Raw genomic sequence first — 22,835 nt, 5'->3', positions numbered from 1 at the left:
GGCTAAACCCCTGTTTGGGCGCACAGGAGAGCTCGGAAGGGAAGGAGCACTGTTTTAGTTTTTCAACGCAGAATTGGCTGGAATTGAGATCGGACGCCATGTCGCGTTTGGAGAGCCCCTGATGTGCCTAAACAATGGAAACCCCCCAATTCTAACTGAAACCCTAACCCAAACACACCCCTAACCCTAATCCCAACCCTAATCCCAACCATAAATGTAATCCAAACCCTAATTTTATCCCCAACCCTAACTTTATCCCCAACCCTAACTTTAGACACAACCCTAACCATAACTTTAGCCCCAATCCTAACCCCAACCCTAGCCCTAACCCCAACCCTAACCCTAACCCCAACCCTAACCCTAACCCTAGCCCTAACCCTAACCCTAGCCCTAACCTTAGCCCCAACATTAACTGTAGCCCTAACCCTAGCCCTAACCCTAACCCTAGCCCTAATGGGAAAATGGAAATAAATACATTTTTTAAATTTTTTTTATTTTTCCCTAAATAAGGGGGTGATGAAGGGGGGTTTCATTTACTTTTATATCATTTTTTGGCGGATTTTTATGATTGGCAGCCGTCACACACTAAAAGACGCTTTTTATTGCAAAAAATAGTTTTTGCAACACCACATTTTGAGAGCTATAATTTATCCATATTTTGGCCCACAGAGTAAAGTGAGGTCTTGTTTTTTGCAGGACGACTTGACGTTTTTATTGGTACCATTTTCAGGCACATGACATTTTTTTATCGCTTTTTATTCCGATTTTTGGGAGGCAGAATGAACAAAACCAGCAATTCCTGAATTTCTTTTAGGGGGGGCGTTTATACCGTTCCACTTGTGGTAAAATTGATAAAGCAGTTTTATTCTTCGGGTCAGTACGATTACAGCGATACCTCATTTATATATTTTTTTATGTTTTGGCGCTTTTACACAATAAAAACTATTTTATATAAAAAATAATTGTTTTTGCATTGCTTTATTCTGAGAGCTATAACTTTTTTATTTTTCTGCTGATGACGCTGTATGGTAGCTTTTTTTTGCGGGACAAGATGATGTTTTCAGCGGTACATGTTTATTTATATCCGTTTTTTTGATCGCGTGTTATTCCACTTTTTGTTCGCCGGTATGATAATAAAGCGTTGTTTTCTGCCTCGTTTTTTATTTTTATTTTTTGCGGTGTTCACTGAAGGGGTTAACTAGTGGGATAGTTTTATAGAGCGGGGCGTTACGGATGCGGCGATACCATATATGTTTACTTTTATTGTTTTTTTTTTATTTACATAAATAAATGGATTTATTGGGAATTTTTTTTCTTTATTTGGGGATTTTTAAAAAAATTTTTTTTATATACATTCTATTTTTATTTTTTTTTTACCTTTCTAGCATTGTCCCAGGGTGGGACATCACTATATTTCATCAGATCGCTGATCTGACACTTTGCATAGCACTGTGTCAGATCAGTGATCTGACAGGCAGTGCAGGAGGCTTTCCGGCGCCTGCTCTGAGCATGCGCCAGCTAGCCACCTCACTTTGTGAACCGGAAGGAGTCCAGCGGCCATCTTGGATCTGGGGACTCCTTCCGGATCACCTGAACAACGCGATCGCATCGCGTTGATCCGGTGGGAGAGCGCAGGGAGCCCCCGTCCCTGCGCGATCCCCCTCTATGCCGCTGTCACTACTGACAGCAGCATCAGAGGGGTTAATTGCCCACGATCGGCGCTAGCGCCGATCGTGGGCATTGCTGCAGGGTGTCAGCTGTCATATACAGCTGACACCCGCACCCGATGACCGCGGCGCTCAGCGCAAGACCGCGGTGATCGGTGCGCCGTACTAGTACTGCGGCTGGCACAATTGCAGTTGACGCAGCGCCGTGGCACGAAGGGGTTAATAAAACGCAGCAAAAACGCCCAGTGTGAACATAGCCTAAGGATGTGTGCACACAACCATATTTTCGGTCCGTCGAAAAAAACCAGATCAATGTTGGCCAAATGATATTCACTGGGGCAGATGGACGATCTTTGTCACTGACTGAGCCAGGTTCACACAACGTATAAAACAGCGCTCGGAGTTTCATCCAGAAAAGTTGGAGGATTTTTTACTCTTTGTCCTCCAGGTAAAATCCATTATTAACCCTTAGGCTATGTGCACACATTGCAGATTTGCCTGTGGAATTTGCTGTGAAGATTCTGCATCTCTTGGCAGAAAACGCAGGTAAAAATCCGTGCGTTTATTATCATGCGGATTTGTCTGCATTTTTGTAACCTAAGTAAAGATCTATTATTTAACAAAAAAAAAAAAGAATTGTGATGTCATTTATTTGTCCAACCTCTTATTTTACATACTCCATTGAAGAATAATGTTTACACACAGAGACAGACAGATAATAGATAGATAGATAGATAGATAGATAGATAGATAGATAGATAATAGATAGATAGATAGATAGATAGATAGATAATAGATAGATAGATAGATAGATAGATAGATAGATAGATAATGGATGATGACAGATGATAATAGATAGATAGATAGATAGATAGATAGATCGATAGATAGATAATAGATAGATAGATAGATAGATAGATAATAGATAATAGATAGATGATAGATAGATAGATAGATAGATAATAGATAATAGATAGATAGATAGATAGATAGATAATAGATAGATAGATAGATAGATAGATAGATAGATAGATAGATAATAGATAGATAGATAGATAGATAGATAGATAGATAGATAGATAGATAGATAGATAATGGATGATGACAGATGATAATAGATAGATAGATAGATAGATAGATAGATAGATAGATAATAGATAGATAGATAATAGATAATAGATAGATGATAGATAGATAGATAGATAGATAGATAGATAGATAGATGATAGATAGATAGATAGATAGATAGATAGATAGATGAGATAGATAATAGATAGATAGATAGATGAGATAGATAGATAGATAGATAGATAGATAGATAGATAGATAGATAGATAGATAATGGATGATGACAGATGATAATAGATAACAGATAAATAATAGATAATAGATAAATAATAGATAATAGATAAATAAATAGATAATGGATCGATAGATAGATCTATAGATAGATAAATAATATATAGATGATACATAGATAGAGGATAGATAATAGATAGATAGATAATAGATAGATAATAGATAGACAGATAATAGATAGATAGATAGATAGATAGATAGATAGATAGATAGATAATAGATAATAGATAGACAAATAGATAGATAGATAATAGATAGATAATAGACAGATAGATAATAGATAATAGATAGATAATAGATAGATAGATAATAGATATATAGATAATAGATAGATAATAGATAGATAGATAGATAGATAATAGATAGATACATAGATAGATAATAGATAGATAATAGATAGATAATAGATAGATAGATAGATAGATGATAGATAGATAATAGACAGATAGATAATAGATAATAGATAGATAGATAATAGATAGATAATAGATAGATAGATAGATGATAGATAGATAGATAATAGACAGATAGATAATAGATAGATAGATAATAGACAGATAGATAGATAATAGATAGATAGATAATAGATAGATAGATAAATAGATAATAGATAGATAGATAATAGATAGATAGATAATAGATAGATAGATAATAGATAGATAAATAGATAATAGATAGATAGATAATAGATAGATAGATAATAGATAGATAGATAATAGATAGATAGATAGATAATAGATAATAGATAGATAGATAGATAGATAGATAGATAGATAATAGATAGATAGATAATAGATAGATAGATAATAGATAGATAGATAGATAGATAGATAGATAATAGATAGATAGATAGATAGATAGATAGATAGATAGATAGACCAGTCTCATCAGATTTTTGGAGGATGTTCATGCTGAGATCTGATCCCAACGCAGATTCAGTCAGTGGAAAAACATTTTTCGTCCGCACCGCCCCATTGTAAAACATTGGTCCGAGTGCAATCCGATTTTTTTTTTACCGGAAATATGGTCGGATGGGACGAGCCCATTCAAGTCTATGGGTGCGGGGGAAAAAAATGCAAAAAATTGTCCCACTTTTCGGGATGAAACTCTGAATGATGTGTAGCTGCCCAGGACCCTGTATAGGGGAGGCCATTCCAGCACCCCACCCAGGAGGGATCCCATGGCGGCCGGCGCTAGGACCCGGGAGGCCCGTGCTGCAGGCAGAGCCGGCGTTGCAGCAGTATAAATACCGGTGAGTGCGGAGCACATTCCCTCCTGCTCCGCCGCACAGTCTGCAGCGTCCTCCTCCGTCCTGCGCCCCTCACTCTCTGCGACCCCTTTTTTCTCTCCTCTGGCCATTTGCATGCATTTTATTCCTCCAAAAATGGTTTGTGAGACCGGAATCCTGGCAGACGATCCCAGCTCCATAGCAGGACCCCAGAAAGACCCTGTGCTCGTCTCCTCATCTCCAGTGTGGACCCCCGTGGCCAGTGCAGCCAGCTGCACCACGACCACCACTAGTGCCAGCCCGGGGGGTGCAGCTGATGAGGGCACCAAGGAGCAGCTTTATATTCGGGAATTCCAGCCCTCAGATCAGGAAACTGCGAGGAGAATATTTTATGAAGGGATTAAAGAAAGGATTCCCAGCTCAGCATTTAGAGGGTTAACCCACCAGCCGCTGCTCCAGTGCATCTATGCCCTGCTCACATGTAAGTAGGGGGTCTTATTACTACGGCATTACTTATTAGTGCCCCCCGTGATAGCTGCAGTGCAGGCACCGGGGATGTGACGCTGCAGAGCCTGACAACTTCATACTTGTTCGATTTCTTGTTTTGCTTAGAACTGATACATTGTTACATGGCTGTGATCCTGGTATAGGCAGGCTGAGAGCTGCTGTCACCTGCTGCCCCCTGTCACAGGCAGGCTGAGAGCTGCTGTCACCTGCTGCCCACTGTCACAGGCAGGCTGAGAGCTGCTGTCACCTGCTGCCCCCTGTCACAGGCAGGCTGAGAGCTGCTGTCACCTGCTGTCCACTGTCACAGGCAGGCTGAGAGCTGCTGTCACCTGCTGTCCACTGTCACAGGCAGGCTGAGAGCTGCTGTCACCTGCTGTCCAATGTCACAGGCAGGCTGAGAGCTGCTGTCACCTGCTGCCAACTGTCACAGGCAGGCTGAGAGCTGCTGTCACCTGCTGTCCACTGTCACAGGCAGGCTGAGAGCTGCTGTCACCTGCTGTCCAATGTCACAGGCAGGCTGAGAGCTGCTGTCACCTGCTGTCCACTATCACAGGCAGGCTGAGAGCTGCTGTCACCTGCTGCCCACTGTCACAGGCAGGCAGAGAGCTGCTGTCACCTGCTGCCCCCTATCACAGGTAGGCTGAGAGCTGCTGTCACCTGCTGCCCACTGTCACAGGCAGGCAGAGAGCTGCTGTCACCTGCTGCCCCCTATCACAGGCAGGCTGAGAGCTGCTGTCACCTGCTGCCCACTGTCATAGTCCGGCAGAGAGCGGCTGTCACAGGATGCCAGTCTCACTATACATGTTGCCCATTGATCTGGGTCCACAATGTGTAACTTTTGAATAGAAGCAAAGTCTGGCAGATGCTATAGTCAGACGCTGACGGCTTGTGCTGTTCTGGATGAGACCGTGTGGGCTGCTGTGTGTATGTACGGTATATATTTATTATGACCCATATACTGTGCAGTAAAAATGATCTCAATACGTCTTTTTAGAGGGGGAGTGGATAAAAACCAGTTCAATCCGGTGTAGTCTGCTGCAGCGGATGAGGCGTCCCATAGGGTAATTTGGAAAGTTTTCCTTCTGTGATCATTATAATATACCGGTTATGGATCACTAGAGATCCGCTACACCTGCCGGTGCATTAATGTGACACCCTGGAGCAGGTTGTGCTTTCTAATGGTGCAGAGTATTTAAGCACAGTTTGTACATTGGGAACGTTTGCATGAATATGGACATTATTTCCACTATTGAAACATTTACAGATCTGCTACATCAGACCGCATGCAACACTGCGCAGTAGAGCCACTTTTTACATGTCCCCAGGCTGCAGTGATTACAGCTCGTGATCCTACTCCTAATGGCCAGGAGGGGTTTCCGAGTCCCTTCTGTGGCATCTTGGTGCCAGCCTTGATCTATCATGTGTGACTGGTACTTGTAGTCATATACAATGATGCTGGAGAATTTTTGCAGATAGATAGGGAGAGGAGGTGGTGCGCCCTGGAAGTTTCTGGCTGGCATAGTGACTTCATTGCATACAGCGTGCCATGCTGCAGATCATTTATTGCTGCTGGGTATCCGGCATTTGTGGCCTCTGGGAGAAAAGGAAATTGCATTAGTAAGATCTGCAGTGTTCGTCTGCACCAGAGACACCTTGCGGTTCGGGCATTGCAGTGGGACTTAGGCGGCTGCTGCCTGCAAAAAAACCCCCAGAAACTGCCAGGTTAGCAATGCAGGAAACAGTGTGAACAGCAAGAAGGGTCTCGTCTACAAGCCCCTCTTGTGAAACAGTTACCTAGATACAGAAAGGAATGTAGGCCAATGAGACGCCGGCCAGGCCCCTTCTCCCACCCTAGTACAATGCAGATGTAGAATAATTGTCTCCTTTGCAGCTGCGCAGATACAGCACGTGCAGTTCCATCAATAAGATATATACGGATATAACAGAGATAAGTTTGTCATTGGTTTGGATTTTGCATAGGACTGCCTTATCAGTGCCCCAATCTCCTCCATCTCATATCCTGATTCTGCTCTGATCTGAAGCATTACAATGAAACCCTGCAAAGTGCTCTGGATGAAGCTGCACCTCCTATACATAGAACAACTCGGCACAGACGGCGACAACCGTGGCACACGCTGCAAACACGTTTCCTGTAACGGTGCTCCAGGTGCGCCGAACTTCTGTGGAGAAAATCTAATCTACCCAAAGATTTCATCCATTATAAGTTCATGCTAAAAACATACAACTCTGCCCTTCACCTCTCCAAACAAACCTATTTCAACACCCTCATCACCTCGCTGTCCAATAACCCTATACGTCTCTTTGACACTTTCCATTCCTTACTCAACCCAAGAGTGCAGGCCCCAACCACGGATCTCCGCGCTGACGATCTGGCCAATTACTTCAAAGAAAAAATTGACCACATTCGACAGGAAATCATCTCCCAATCTCTTCATACCATGCACTGTCCTCCCTCCCCCACTGCATCTAGTTCACTCTCTGACTTTGAACCAGTTAGAGTTCTTTCACACTTCAGTTGTGTGGCGTCAGTTAGGTCCGACATCGTGGCGGATCGACGGATCCGTCAAATTTGGTGGAAAAACGGTTCTAACGGATCCGTTTTTTTGACGGATCAGCTGCCCCGATCCGTTTAAAAAACGGATCCGTTAGAACCGTTGCGACCGTTTTTACATCCGTTGTAACCGTTTTTTGACGGATCCGTTTTTTAAAAGGGGAGGATTTCAATGTGATTGGCTACTGGATACTACTGCAAAACTATATATAGCGTGTATTTACACCACATCTTTGAAAGGTTGTAGAGAAAGTGGCAGAAATGGAAGGAGTCCTGGCGAACATTGCAAAGATCTATGCGGATTTTACTTTTGAGGCAAATCAGTTGGCAGTCAGCGTTCGAGAGAGGGAGGAACAAAGACTGCGCATCCTACGGCAGCGGCGGAAGAGAAGGCTGTGGATCCATCCCATCACAGCACAACGTATGACCCGTGGTGTTTATTCCACGCTTTACATGGAACTAAGGGAAAACCCTCAAAAGTTCTTCAATTATGTGAGGATGAGAGCTGAAAATTTCGAGTTTTTATTAGGCTATGTGGAAGACTGTATACGTAGACGAGACACCCAGATGCGATTCTCAATATCACCAGCAGAGCGTCTCATGGTGACTATTCGGTAAGTAATTTTTTTTTTTAAATGATTCTCATTCATCAGACTTATAACTGTAATGTTGTTTTTTGAATTTTTTTATTAATTATTGTCTTTTCGTTTTGTTAACAGATTCCTTGCAACTGGAGAGTCGTTCTCATCCCTCCATTTTCAGTATCGACTTGGGATATCCACCATCTCGGGGATCATCAGAGATACCTGCCGGGCATTGTGGGAGTGCCTACAAGTGGAATACATCCCAGAGCCATCACAGGAGAGGTGGCTGGAGATCGCCCAAAATTTTCATCAAATTTGCCAGTTTCCAAATTGTGTTGGAGCAGTTGATGGAAAGCACATACGGATCGTCAAACCTTCAGGCTCTGGATCACAGTTTTATAACTATAAGAAGTACTTCTCTATTGTGTTGATGGCCATAGCCGATGCACAATGCAAGTTCATCGCTGTTGATATCGGTGCGTATGGACGCGCAAATGATTCACAAATATTTAAAAATTCACCAATGGGGCGCCGTTTATATGGAGAGACATTTGATTTTCCGCCCCCTAGACCTCTCCCTGGTACCACTAGTCCACCATTACCATTTGTTTGTGTTGGAGATGATGCCTTCCAGCTTTCCCCACACTTGCTGAAACCCTTTGGAAGTAGTGGACTGACCCAGAGGAAAAAAATTTACAATTACCGCTTAACCAGAGCACGAAGAGTAGTGGAATGTGCTTTTGGCATCTTAACTGCCAAATGGAGAGTCCTGCTAACTGCAATTAAACTGCAGACTGAAACTGTCGATGATGTGGTCAAAGCGTGCGTTGTCCTGCACAATTTTGTTTTATCAAAAGAACAAGTTTCCCTGGAGGATAATGTTTCTGAAAGCACCTTACGGGATTACCAAAACCCCACTTTTCGCAGTCCAGTAGCAGTCTCCAGAATGCGGGACAGTTTTGCAGACTACTTCATGTCTCCTGCAGGATCAGTTGACTGGCAGTATGAAATGGTGTAAAAAAAATTTTCTTTTTACACTTGTAAAAATACCATTTTTTGTTTGCTTACAAAATCTTTGTACTTTAATGCAGCATTGTATGTTTTGCAACGGTACCCTTTAAACACTGTTATTGTTACTAGGGTTGAGCGAAACGGGTCGAACATTTTCAAAAGTCGCCGACTTTTGGCTAAGTCGGGGTTTCATGAAACCCGATCCGACCCCTGTGCGGGGTCGGCCATGCGGTACGCGACTTTCGCCCCAAAGTCGCGTTTCAATGACGCGAAAAGCGCCATTTCTCAGCCAATGAAGGTAAACGCAGAGTGTGGGCAGCGTGATGACATAGGTCCTGGTCCCCACCATCTTAGAGAAGGGCATTGCAGTGATTGGCTTGCTGTCTGCAACGTCACAGGGGCTATAAAGAGGCGTTCCCGCCGACCGCCATCTTACTGCTGCTGATCTGAGCTTAGGGAGAGGTTGCTGCCGCTTTGTCAGAAGCAGGGATAGCGTTAGGCAGGGTCCATTAACCACAAAACCGCTTGTGCTGCAGCGATTTGCACTGTCCAACACCACCCTCGGTGTGCAGGGACAGTGGAAGTTTTTTTTTTTTTTTTTTCCCCTCAGCGCTGTAGCTCATTGGGCTGCCCTAGAAGGCTCCCTGATAGCTGCATTGCTGTGTGTACGCCGCTGTGCAAACCAACTGCTTTTTTCAAAGCACAAATCCTCTTGTTCCTTCCTTTCTGCACAGCTATCTTTTTTGTTTGTCCACACTTTTTATTTCATTTGTGCATCAGTCCACTCCTTATTGCTGCCTGCTATACCTGGCTGAGATTACTGCAGGCAGGGAGATAGTAGCTGCCTGCCATACCTGGCTGAGATTACTGCAGGCAGGGAGATAGTAATTGTAGGACATTCCCTGTTTTTTTTTTTTTTTTTTTTTTTGGTGGGAGATTAAGATTGGCAATTTGGCATTTCTGCTAGAGTGCCATCCCTGTGTGTGCCATCTCTCTCACATAGTGGGCCATAGAAAGCCTTTTCATTTTTCTGTATTTTTTTTTGTGGGGTGTATAAATTCTCCCTGATAAAAATACAGTGGGAGATTAATATTGGCCTTTGGGCTTGTGTGCCAGTCCTGAGTGTGCCATCTCTCTCACAAATAGTGGGCCATAGAAAGCCTATTTTATTTTTTTTTGGGTTTTATAAATTCTCCCTGAAAAAAAGGGAGATTAATATTGGCCTCTGGGCTTCTGTGCCAGTCCTGAGCGTGCCATCTGTGCCAGTCCTGAGCGTCCCATCTCTCTCACAAATAGTGGGCCATAGAAAGCCTATTTAATTTTTTTTTTGGTTTTATAAATTTTCCCTGAAAAAAGGGAGATTAATATTGGCCTCTGGGCTTGTGTGCCAGTTGTGAGCGTGCCATCTGTGCCAGTCCTGAGCGTGCCATCTCTCTCACAAATAGTGGGCCATAGAAAGCCTATTTAATTTTTTTTTTGGTTTTATAAATTTTCCCTGAAAAAAGGGAGATTAATATTGGCCTCTGGGCTTGTATGCCAGTTGTGAGCGTGCCATCTGTGCCAGTCCTGAGCGTGCCATCTCTCTCACAAATAGTGGGCCATAGAAAGCCTATTTAATTTTTTTTTTGGTTTTATAAATTTTCCCTGAAAAAAGGGAGATTAATATTGGCCTCTGGGCTTGTGTGCCAGTTGTGAGCGTGCCATCTGTGCCAGTCCTGAGCGTGCCATCTCTCTCACAAATAGTGGGCCATAGAAAGCCTATTTAAATATTTTTTTGGTTTTATAAATTCTCCCAGAAAAAAAGGGAGATTAATATTGGCCTCTGGGCTTGTGTGCCAGTTGTGAGCGTGCCATCTGTGCCAGTCCTGAGCGTGCCATCTCTCTCACAAATAGTGGGCCATAGAAAGCCTATTTAATTTTTTTTTTGGTTTTATAAATTTTCCCTGAAAAAAGGGAGATTAATATTGGCCTCTGGGCTTGTGTGCCAGTTGTGAGCGTGCCATCTGTGCCAGTCCTGAGCGTGCCATCTCTCTCACAAATAGTGGGCCATAGAAAGCCTATTTAAATATTTTTTTGGTTTTATAAATTCTCCCAGAAAAAAAGGGAGATTAATATTGGCCTCTGGGCTTCTGTGCCAGTCCTGAGCGTGCCATCTGTGCCAGTCCTGAGCGTCCCATCTCTCTCACAAATAGTGGGCCATAGAAAGCCTATTTAATTTTTTTTTTGGTTTTATAAATTTTCCCTGAAAAAAGGGAGATTAATATTGGCCTCTGGGCTTGTGTGCCAGTTGTGAGCGTGCCATCTGTGCCAGTCCTGAGCGTGCCATCTCTCTCACAAATAGTGGGCCATAGAAAGCCTATTTAATTTTTTTTTTGGTTTTATAAATTTTCCCTGAAAAAAGGGAGATTAATATTGGCCTCTGGGCTTGTGTGCCAGTTGTGAGCGTGCCATCTGTGCCAGTCCTGAGCGTGCCATCTCTCTCACAAATAGTGGGCCATAGAAAGCCTATTTAAATATTTTTTTGGTTTTATAAATTCTCCCAGAAAAAAAGGGAGATTAATATTGGCCTCTGGGCTTCTGTGCCAGTCCTGAGCGTGCCATCTGTGCCAGTCCTGAGCGTCCCATCTCTCTCACAAATAGTGGGCCATAGAAAGCCTATTTTTTTTTGGGGGGGGGTTTTAGAAATTCTCCCTGGAAAAAAAAAGGGAGATTAATATTGCCCTTTGGGCTTGTGTGCCAGTACTAAGCGTTCCATCTCTCTCTCTCTCTCTTAGTCAGTGGGCCATAGAACGCCTATTTTTGGTTTTATTTGTTTTCTAAATTCTCCCTGAAAAAATCATTTTATTTTATTTGGTTTCTAAATTCTTCCTGATAAAATCATATTTTTTTTATTATTTTTTTTTCTAAAGTCTCCCTGAAAAAAAAAAAAAAAAAAAAAAACAGTGGGAGATTAATATTGGCCTTTCTGCTTGTGTGCCAGTCTTGACTCCTGGGTGTGCCATCTCTCTCTCTCTCTCTCTCTCTCTCTCTCCAATTGTGGTCCATAGAAAGCCTATATTTTTTTTCCTTGATTTGGGTTCCAAAATCTACCAGAGAAAATAACTCCATCAATCATTGGTAGAAAAATATTGGCCTCTGGGCTTGTGTGCCACTCCTGATTCCTGTGTGCGTCATCTCTCAGTCAGTGGGCCATAGAACGCCTATTTTTGGTTTTATTTGTTTTCTAAATTCTCCCTGAAAAAATCATTTTATTTTATTTGGTTTCTAAATTCTTCCTGATAAAATCATATTTTTTTTATTTATTTTTTTTCTAAAGTCTCCCTGAAAAAAAAAAAAAAAAAAAAAAAACAGTGGGAGATTAATATTGGCCTTTCTGCTTGTGTGCCAGTCTTGACTCCTGGGTGTGCCATCTCTCTCTCTCTCTCTCTCTCTCTCTCTCTCTCTCTCTCCAATTGTGGTCCATAGAAAGCCTATATTTTTTTTCCTTGATTTGGGTTCCAAAATCTACCAGAGAAAATAACTCCATCAATCATTGGTAGAAAAATATTGGCCTCTGGGCTTGTGTGCCACTCCTGATTCCTGTGTGCGTCATCTCTCACTCAGTGGCCCATAGAAAGCATATAGTTTGTTACATTTGTTTTCTAAATTCTCCCTGCAAAAATCAATTTTTTTTTTTTGGGGGGGTTTCTAAAGTGTTCCTGAAAAAAATAAAAATAAAAAACAAATAATAGTGTGACATTAATATTAACATTTGTGCTTCAGTGACAGTCCTGCGTGTGGGGCATCTCTCTAATTTGCAGCCACCAAAAAAAGAGTGTGTAACATTGTGCCTGATTTTCGCGGTGGTCTCACCAACCTGTAAAGGGGTAGCTAAATCATACTGAAGTTATAGCTCACCGTGTAAGTTGTGTGACTGCAACAAATAACGTTAGTTTGGTTACGTTTTTAAAACAATGAGGAAGTCTAGTGGAAGAGGTCGTGGCCGGGGGCGTTCATTGTCAGCTGGTAATGAGGGTAGTGGTAGTGGTGGAGCATCAGGTGGTCGTGGGGAAAAAAATATTGCACCTAAGTCTGGAGCTGTGGAGCCAGGTTCGTCGTCCGGCTACACAAGGCCTCGAACGCTCCCTTTTCTGGGATTAGGAAAACCGCTTTTAAAGCCGGAGCAGCAAGAGCAAGTTTTGGCTTATCTTGCTGACTCAGCCTCTAGCTCTTTTGCCTCCTCTCGTGAAACTGGTAAAAGTAAAAGCAGCGCGTCGTTAGTGGATGTTCACGGTCAGGGACAAGTCACTTCCTTGTCCTCTTCAGCAAAAACAACAACAGAGAAGAATGCAGCAGGCGACACAACGGGTTACTCCATGGAGCTCTTTACACATACCGTCCCTGGCTTAGAAAGTGAAGCAGTTAACAGTCCATGCCCATTACAAATTGAATCTGACATGGAGTGCACTGACGCACAGCCACAGCCAGACTACTATGCTGGTCCTTTGACTCAGACCACAACATTGCCCTCGCAGGGTGCTGATCAAGAATCAGACCCTGATGAGACTATGTTGCCCCATCACGAACGCTATACCACCGAACGACACGGTGACACAGACGAAGTTGCGCAGGAGGTACAAGAAGAGTTATTAGATGACCCAGTTCTTGACCCCGATTGGCAGCCATTGGGGGAACAGGGTGCAGGCGGCAGCAGTTCTGAAGCAGAGGAGGAGGAGGGGCCGCAGCAGGCATCAACATCGCCACAGGTTCCATCTGCCGGGCCCGTATCTTGCCCAAAACGCGTGGCAAAGCCAAAACCTGGTGGAGGACAGCGTGGCCATCCGGTTAAAGCTCAGTCTGCAATGCCTGAAAAGGTATCCGATGCTAGAAAGAGTGCAGTCTGGCATTTTTTTAAACAACATCCAATTGATCAGCGCAAAGTCATCTGTCAAAAATGTTCTACTTCCTTAAGCAGAGGTCAGAATCTGAAAAGTCTCAATACTAGTTGCATGCATAGACATTTAACCACCATGCATTTGAAAGCTTGGACTAACTACCAAACGTCCCTTAAGGTTGTTGCACCCTCGGCCAATGAAGCTAGTCATCAACGCAACATCCCTTCCGGCAGTGTAGGACCACCATTTAGCGCACCACCTGCTGTATCTGTGCAGGTATCTTTGCCAGGCCAAAGCAGTCAGGGTCAGGGAATCACCAGTTTCGTAGTAGGAAACACTGCATCTAGGGCACCGGCGGCAACAATACCATCTCCCACCGTCTCTCAGTCTGCCATGTCCACCGGCACCCCCGCTAGTTCCACGATCTCCATCTCTCCAGTCCAGCTCACCCTACATGAGACTATGGTTAGAAAAAGGAAGTACTTAGCCTCGCATCCGCGTACACAGGGTTTGAACGCCCACATAGCTAGACTAATCTCGTTAGAGATGATGCCCTACCGGTTAGTTGAAAGCGAAGCTTTCAAAGACCTGATGGACTACGCTGTACCACGCTACGAGCTACCCAGTCGACACTTTTTTTCCAGAAAAGCCATCCCAGCCCTCCACCAGCATGTTAAAGAGCGCATCGTCCATGCACTCAGGCAATCTGTGAGCACAAAGGTGCACCTGACAACAGATGCATGGACCAGTAGGCATGGCCAGGGACGTTACGTGTCCATCACGGCACACTGGGTAAATGTGGTGGATTCAGGGTCCACAGGGGACAGCAAGTTTGGGACAGTTCTGCCTAGCCCACGGTCTAGTAAACAGTTGTCTGTAGCCGTTCGCACCCCCTCCTCCTCCTCCTCCTCCTCGTCCTCCTGCAGAAGCAAGAGCTCGTCCACAGACCGCAGTCGCACAAACACTCCATCCGCACCTGCCACTGTTGCACACCAGGTCTCCCATTATGGGGCAGCTACTGGCATACGTCAGCAGGCTGTATTGGCTATGAAGTGTTTGGGCGACAATAGACACACCACGGAAGTTCTGTCCGAGTTCTTGCAGCAAGAAACGCAGTCGTGGCTGGGCACTGTAGATCTTGAGGCAGGCAAGGTAGTGAGTGATAACGGAAGGAATTTCATGGCTGCCATCTCCCTTTCCCAACTGAAACACATTCCTTGCCTGGCTCACACCTTAAACCTGGTGGTGCAGTGCTTCCTGAAAAGTTATCCGGGGTTATCCGACCTGCTCCTCAAAGTGCGTGGACTTTGCGCACATATCCGCCGTTCGCCTGTACACTCCAGCCGTATGCAGACCTATCAGCGTTCTTTGAACCTTCCCCAGCATCGCCTAATCATAGACGTTGCAACAAGGTGGAACTCAACACTGCACATGCTTCAGAGACTGTGCGAACAGAGGCGGGCTGTTATGTTTTTGTGGGAGGATACACATACACGGGCAGTCAGTAGGATGGCAGACATGGAGTTGTCAGGTGTGCAGTGGTCGAAGATTCAAGACATGTGTCAAGTCCTTCAGTGTTTTGAGGAATGCACACGGCTGGTTAGTGCAGACAACGCCATAATAAGCATGAGCATCCCCCTAATGCGTCTGCTGATGCAAAGTTTGACGCACATAAAGGATCAGGCGTCTGCACCAGAGGAAGAGGAAAGCCTTGATGACAGTCAGCGATTGTCTGGTCAGGGCAGTGTACATGACGAGGTACCGGGCGAAGAGGAGGTGGAGGATGAGGAGGATGATGGGGATGAGTATATTTTTAATGAGGAAGCTTTCCCGGGGGCACGGGAAATTGGTGGCGTGGCAAGGCCGGGTTCTGGTTTTTTGAGGGACACAAGTGACGTAGATTTGCCTGCAACTGCCCCTCAACCAAGCACAACCGCAGATTTGACAACGGGAACTTTGGCCCACATGGCGGATTATGCCTTGCGTATCCTCAAAAGGGACACACGCATTACAAAAATGATGAACGATGACGATTACTGGTTGGCCTGCCTCCTTGATCCTCGCTATAAAGGCAAATTGCAAAATATTATGCCACATGAGAACTTGGAACTAATATTAGCAACAAAACAATCAACTCTTGTTGACCGTTTGCTTCTGGCATTCCCTGCACACAGCGCCCGTGATCGTTCTCACACGAGCTCCAGGGGCCAGCAGACCAGAGGTGTTAGAGGGGCAGAAATCAGAAGTGGCGTTGGCCAGAGGGGTTTTCTGACCAGGTTGTGGAGTGATTTTTCTATGACCGCAGACAGGACAGGTACTGCAGCATCAATTCAAAGTGACAGGAGACAACATTTGTCCAGTATGGTTACAAACTATTTTTCATCCCTTATCGACGTTCTCCCTCAACCGTCATTCCCATTTGATTACTGGGCATCCAAATTAGACACCTGGCCAGAATTGGCAGAATATGCATTGCAGGAGCTTGCTTGCCCGGCAGCTAGTGTCCTATCAGAAAGAGTATTCAGTGCTGCAGGTTCAATACTAACAGAAAAAAGGACTCGTCTGGCTACCCAAAATGTAGATGATCTAACCTTCATTAAAATGAACCACAACTGGATTTCAAAATCTTTTGCCCCACCCTGCCCGGCTGACACCTAGCTTTCCTATGAAAAGGTCTTGCCTGTGGACTATTCTGAATGACTTTTCCAATCTCGTAATTTTCTTCACCTGATTGTCCAGCATACGACATGTTTCCACCTCACGAAATGGCCAAACTCCCCACACGGGGTCGTGCTATCGCCACTTTGCGCTTGGACCCTTGAGAGTGCTGTTTGTCTGAAGAGGTGGGTGTGGCCGCTTTTGGTCGACGGCACTGCCACTGGGTCCCTCATAGTACAATAAAGTGTCTCTGGCGGTGGTGGTGCGCACCCAACGTCAGACTCACCGTTGTAATATGAGGGGCCCTGTGCCTGTACCGCCGGCCACAAGCCAGTTCCCCCCCCCCCAGCTCAAACAGTGCTCTACCACTAGCAAAATTATCTCTCACAGCTTCACCAATGTGTAGTCTAGGCGCTGACATCCTTCAATGCCTGGCACTGACAATACCATTGTTTTGACATTTTTGTTATGTTAGGCCTTCGAAGCCTGTCTGCGGTCACTCCTTCCACTAGACTTCCACTGACCAGACCACTGCTGCCCGTGTACCCCTGGAACCAATTTAAAATTGCCTACAGCCATGTGTTAATATTTTAGGCCTTCGATGCCTGTCTGTGGTCACTCCTTCCACTAGGCCTCCACTGACCACACCACTGCTGCCCGTGTACCCCTGGAACCAATTTAAAATTGCCTACAGCCATGTGTGATTATTTTAGGCCTTCGATGCCTGTCTGCGGTCACTCCTTCCACTAGGCCTCCATTGACCACACCACTGCTGCCCGTGTAACCCTGGAACCAATTTAAAATTGCCTACAGCCAGCCCAATTTTTTTATTTTAGGCCTTCGATGCCTGTCTGCGGTCCATTCTTTCAACTACTACTACACTGACCAGGGCACTGCTGCCCAAGTACCCCTGGAACCAATTTAAAATTGCCTACAGCCATGTGTTAATATTTTAGGCCTTCGATGCCTGTCTGTGGTCACTCCTTCCACTAGGCCTCCACTGACCACACCACTGCTGCCCGTGTACCCCTGGAACCAATTTAAAATTGCCTACAGCCAGCCCAATTTTTTTATTTTAGGCCTTCGATGCCTGTCTGCGGTCCATTCTTTCAACTACTACTACACTGACCAGGGCACTGCTGCCCAAGTACCCCTGGAACCAATTTAAAATTGCCTACAGCCATGTGTTAATATTTTAGGCCTTCGATGCCTGTCTGTGGTCACTCCTTCCACTAGGCCTCCACTGACCACACCACTGCTGCCCGTGTACCCCTGGAACCAATTTAAATATGAGTATATTTTTAATGAGGAAGCTTTCCCGGGGGCACGGGAAATTGGTGGCGTGGCAAGGCCGGGTTCTGGTTTTTTGAGGGACACAAGTGACGTAGATTTGCCTGCAACTGCCCCTCAACCAAGCACAACCGCAGATTTGACAATGGGAACTTTGGCCCACATGGCGGATTATGCCTTGCGTATCCTCAAAAGGGACACACGCATTACAAAAATGATGAACGATGACGATTACTGGTTGGCCTGCCTCCTTGATCCTCGCTATAAAGGCAAATTGCAAAATATTATGCCACATGAGAACTTGGAACTAATATTAGCAACAAAACAATCAACTCTTGTTGACCGTTTGCTTCTGGCATTCCCTGCACACAGCGCCCGTGATCGTTCTCACACGAGCTCCAGGGGCCAGCAGACCAGAGGTGTTAGAGGGGCAGAAATCAGAAGTGGCGTTGGCCAGAGGGGTTTTCTGACCAGGTTGTGGAGTGATTTTTCTATGACCGCAGACAGGACAGGTACTGCAGCATCAATTCAAAGTGACAGGAGACAACATTTGTCCAGTATGGTTACAAACTATTTTTCATCCCTTATCGACGTTCTCCCTCAACCGTCATTCCCATTTGATTACTGGGCATCCAAATTAGACACCTGGCCAGAATTGGCAGAATATGCATTGCAGGAGCTTGCTTGCCCGGCAGCTAGTGTCCTATCAGAAAGAGTATTCAGTGCTGCAGGTTCAATACTAACAGAAAAAAGGACTCGTCTGGCTACCCAAAATGTAGATGATCTAACCTTCATTAAAATGAACCACAACTGGATTTCAAAATCTTTTGCCCCACCCTGCCCGGCTGACACCTAGCTTTCCTATGAAAAGGTCTTGCCTGTGGACTATTCTGAATGACTTTTCCAATCTCGTAATTTTCTTCACCTGATTGTCCAGCATACGACATGTTTCCACCTCACGAAATGGCCAAACTCCCCACACGGGGTCGTGCTATCGCCACTTTGCGCTTGGACCCTTGAGAGTGCTGTTTGTCTGAAGAGGTGGGTGTGGCCGCTTTTGGTCGACGGCACTGCCACTGGGTCCCTCATAGTACAATAAAGTGTCTCTGGCGGTGGTGGTGCGCACCCAACGTCAGACTCACCGTTGTAATATGAGGGGCCCTGTGCCTGTACCGCCGGCCACAAGCCAGTTCCCCCCCCCCAGCTCAAACAGTGCTCTACCACTAGCAAAATTATCTCTCACAGCTTCACCAATGTGTAGTCTAGGCGCTGACATCCTTCAATGCCTGGCACTGACAATACCATTGTTTTGACATTTTTGTTATGTTAGGCCTTCGAAGCCTGTCTGCGGTCACTCCTTCCACTAGACTTCCACTGACCAGACCACTGCTGCCCGTGTACCCCTGGAACCAATTTAAAATTGCCTACAGCCATGTGTTAATATTTTAGGCCTTCGATGCCTGTCTGTGGTCACTCCTTCCACTAGGCCTCCACTGACCACACCACTGCTGCCCGTGTACCCCTGGAACCAATTTAAAATTGCCTACAGCCATGTGTGATTATTTTAGGCCTTCGATGCCTGTCTGCGGTCACTCCTTCCACTAGGCCTCCACTGACCACACCACTGCTGCCCGTGTAACCCTGGAACCAATTTAAAATTGCCTACAGCCAGCCCAATTTTTTTATTTTAGGCCTTCGATGCCTGTCTGCGGTCCATTCTTTCAACTACTACTACACTGACCAGGGCACTGCTGCCCAAGTACCCCTGGAACCAATTTAAAATTGCCTACAGCCATGTGTTAATATTTTAGGCCTTCGATGCCTGTCTGTGGTCACTCCTTCCACTAGGCCTCCACTGACCACACCACTGCTGCCCGTGTACCCCTGGAACCAATTTAAAATTGCCTACAGCCATGTGTGATTATTTTAGGCCTTCGATGCCTGTCTGCAGTCACTCCTTCCACTAGGCCTCCACTGACCACACCACTGCTGCCCGTGTACCCCTGGAACCAATTTAAAATTGCCTACAGCCAGCCCAATTTTTTTATTTTAGGCCTTCGATGCCTGTCTGCGGTCCATTCTTTCAACTACTACTACACTGACCAGGGCACTGCTGCCCAAGTACCCCTGGAACCAATTTAAAATTGCCTACAGCCATGTGTTAATATTTTAGGCCTTCGATGCCTGTCTGTGGTCACTCCTTCCACTAGGCCTCCACTGACCACACCACTGCTGCCCGTGTACCCCTGGAACCAATTTAAAATTGCCTACAGCCATGTGTGATTATTTTAGGCCTTCGATGCCTGTCTGCGGTCACTCCTTCCACTAGGCCTCCACTGACCACACCACTGCTGCCCGTGTAACCCTGGAACCAATTTAAAATTGCCTACAGCCATGTGTTATTATTTTAGGCCTTCGATGCCTGTCTGCGGTCACTCCTTCCACTAGGCCTCCACTGACCACACCACTGCTGCCCGTGTACCCCTGGAACCAATTTAAAATTGCCTACAGCCAGCCCAATTTTTTTATTTTAGGCCTTCGATGCCTGTCTGCGGTCCATTCTTTCAACTACTACTACACTGACCAGGGCACTGCTGCCCAAGTACCCCTGGAACCAATTTAAAATTGCCTACAGCCATGTGTTAATATTTTAGGCCTTCGATGCCTGTCTGTGGTCACTCCTTCCACTAGGCCTCCACTGACCACACCACTGCTGCCCGTGTACCCCTGGAACCAATTTAAAATTGCCTACAGCCATGTGTGATTATTTTAGGCCTTCGATGCCTGTCTGCGGTCACTCCTTCCACTAGGCCTCCACTGACCACACCACTGCTGCCCGTGTACCCCTGGAACCAATTTAAAATTGCCTACAGCCATGTGTGATTATTTTAGGCCTTCGATGCCTGTCTGCGGTCACTCCTTCCACTAGGCCTCCACTGACCACACCACTGCTGCCCGTGTACCCCTGGAACCAATTTAAAATTGCCTACAGCCATGTGTGATTATTTTAGGCCTTCGATGCCTGTCTGCGGTCACTCCTTCCACTAGGCCTCCACTGACCACACCACTGCTGCCCGTGTAACCCTGGAACCAATTTAAAATTGCCTACAGCCATGTGTTATTATTTTAGGCCTTCGATGCCTGTCTGCGGTCACTCCTTCCACTAGGCCTCCACTGACCACACCACTGCTGCCCGTGTACCCCTGGAACCAATTTAAAATTGCCTACAGCCAGCCCAATTTTTTTATTTTAGGCCTTCGATGCCTGTCTGCGGTCCATTCTTTCAACTACTACTACACTGACCAGGGCACTGCTGCCCAAGTACCCCTGGAACCAATTTAAAATTGCCTACAGCCATGTGTTAATATTTTAGGCCTTCGATGCCTGTCTGTGGTCACTCCTTCCACTAGGCCTCCACTGACCACACCACTGCTGCCCGTGTACCCCTGGAACCAATTTAAAATTGCCTACAGCCATGTGTGATTATTTTAGGCCTTCGATGCCTGTCTGCGGTCACTCCTTCCACTAGGCCTCCACTGACCACACCACTGCTGCCCGTGTACCCCTGGAACCAATTTAAAATTGCCTACAGCCAGCCCAATTTTTTTATTTTAGGCCTTCGATGCCTGTCTGCGGTCCATTCTTTCAACTACTACTACACTGACCAGGGCACTGCTGCCCAAGTACCCCTGGAACCAATTTAAAATTGCCTACAGCCATGTGTTAATATTTTAGGCCTTCGATGCCTGTCTGTGGTCACTCCTTCCACTAGGCCTCCACTGACCACACCACTGCTGCCCGTGTACCCCTGGAACCAATTTAAAATTGCCTACAGCCATGTGTGATTATTTTAGGCCTTCGATGCCTGTCTGCGGTCACTCCTTCCACTAGGCCTCCACTGACCACACCACTGCTGCCCGTGTACCCCTGGAACCAATTTAAAATTGCCTACAGCCAGCCCAATTTTTTTATTTTAGGCCTTCGATGCCTGTCTGCGGTCCATTCTTTCAACTACTACTACACTGACCAGGGCACTGCTGCCCAAGTACCCCTGGAACCAATTTAAAATTGCCTACAGCCATGTGTTAATATTTTAGGCCTTCGATGCCTGTCTGTGGTCACTCCTTCCACTAGGCCTCCACTGACCACACCACTGCTGCCCGTGTACCCCTGGAACCAATTTAAAATTGCCTACAGCCATGTGTGATTATTTTAGGCCTTCGATGCCTGTCTGCGGTCACTCCTTCCACTAGGCCTCCACTGACCACACCACTGCTGCCCGTGTACCCCTGGAACCAATTTAAAATTGCCTACAGCCAGCCCAATTTTTTTATTTTAGGCCTTCGATGCCTGTCTGCGGTCCATTCTTTCAACTACTACTACACTGACCAGGGCACTGCTGCCCAAGTACCCCTGGAACCAATTTAAAATTGCCTACAGCCATGTGTTAATATTTTAGGCCTTCGATGCCTGTCTGTGGTCACTCCTTCCACTAGGCCTCCACTGACCACACCACTGCTGCCCGTGTACCCCTGGAACCAATTTAAAATTGCCTACAGCCATGTGTTAATATTTTAGGCCTTCGATGCCTGTCTGTGGTCACTCCTTCCACTAGGCCTCCACTGACCACACCACTGCTGCCCGTGTACCCCTGGAACCAATTTAAAATTGCCTACAGCCATGTGTTATTATTTTAGGCCTTCGATGCCTGTCTGCGGTCACTCCTTCCACTAGGCCTCCACTGACCACACCACTGCTGCCCGTGTACCCCTGGAACCAATTTAAAATTGCCTACAGCCAGCCCAATTTTTTTATTTTAGGCCTTCGATGCCTGTCTGCGGTCCATTCTTTCAACTACTACTACACTGACCAGGGCACTGCTGCCCAAGTACCCCTGGAACCAATTTAAAATTGCCTACAGCCATGTGTTAATATTTTAGGCCTTCGATGCCTGTCTGTGGTCACTCCTTCCACTAGGCCTCCACTGACCACACCACTGCTGCCCGTGTACCCCTGGAACCAATTTAAAATTGCCTACAGCCATGTGTGATTATTTTAGGCCTTCGATGCCTGTCTGCGGTCACT

At 45.7% G+C, this 22,835-nt stretch overlaps 2 protein-coding genes across 2 annotated transcripts in view; both read left to right on the top strand.

The window, feature by feature from the left end:
• Window positions 1-4,303: 4,303 nt before the first annotated feature.
• NAT8L (N-acetyltransferase 8 like) overlaps window positions 4,304-22,835 on the top strand; it is a 66,024-nt gene continuing 47,492 nt past the window's right edge. Inside the window, exon 1 of the mRNA XM_069745817.1 lies at window positions 4,304-4,735. Coding sequence (XP_069601918.1) covers window positions 4,390-4,735 — 346 coding nt within the window. The 5' untranslated portion in view covers window positions 4,304-4,389. The remainder of the gene's footprint in view (window positions 4,736-22,835) is intronic.
• Window positions 7,294-9,003, top strand: LOC138658366 (uncharacterized). Its single transcript, XM_069745816.1, has 2 exons — window positions 7,294-7,947; window positions 8,053-9,003. The coding sequence occupies exons 1-2, from the start codon at window positions 7,595-7,597 to the stop codon at window positions 8,933-8,935; spliced, it is 1,236 nt and encodes a 411-aa protein (XP_069601917.1). The 5' UTR covers window positions 7,294-7,594; the 3' UTR covers window positions 8,936-9,003.

This window comes from Ranitomeya imitator, chromosome 1 (assembly GCF_032444005.1).
Source record: "Ranitomeya imitator isolate aRanImi1 chromosome 1, aRanImi1.pri, whole genome shotgun sequence".
Lineage (NCBI taxonomy): Eukaryota > Metazoa > Chordata > Amphibia > Anura > Dendrobatidae > Ranitomeya > Ranitomeya imitator.
The sequence above is the reverse complement of the archived record's forward strand: the minus strand, read 5'-3'. Positions and strand labels throughout refer to the sequence as shown.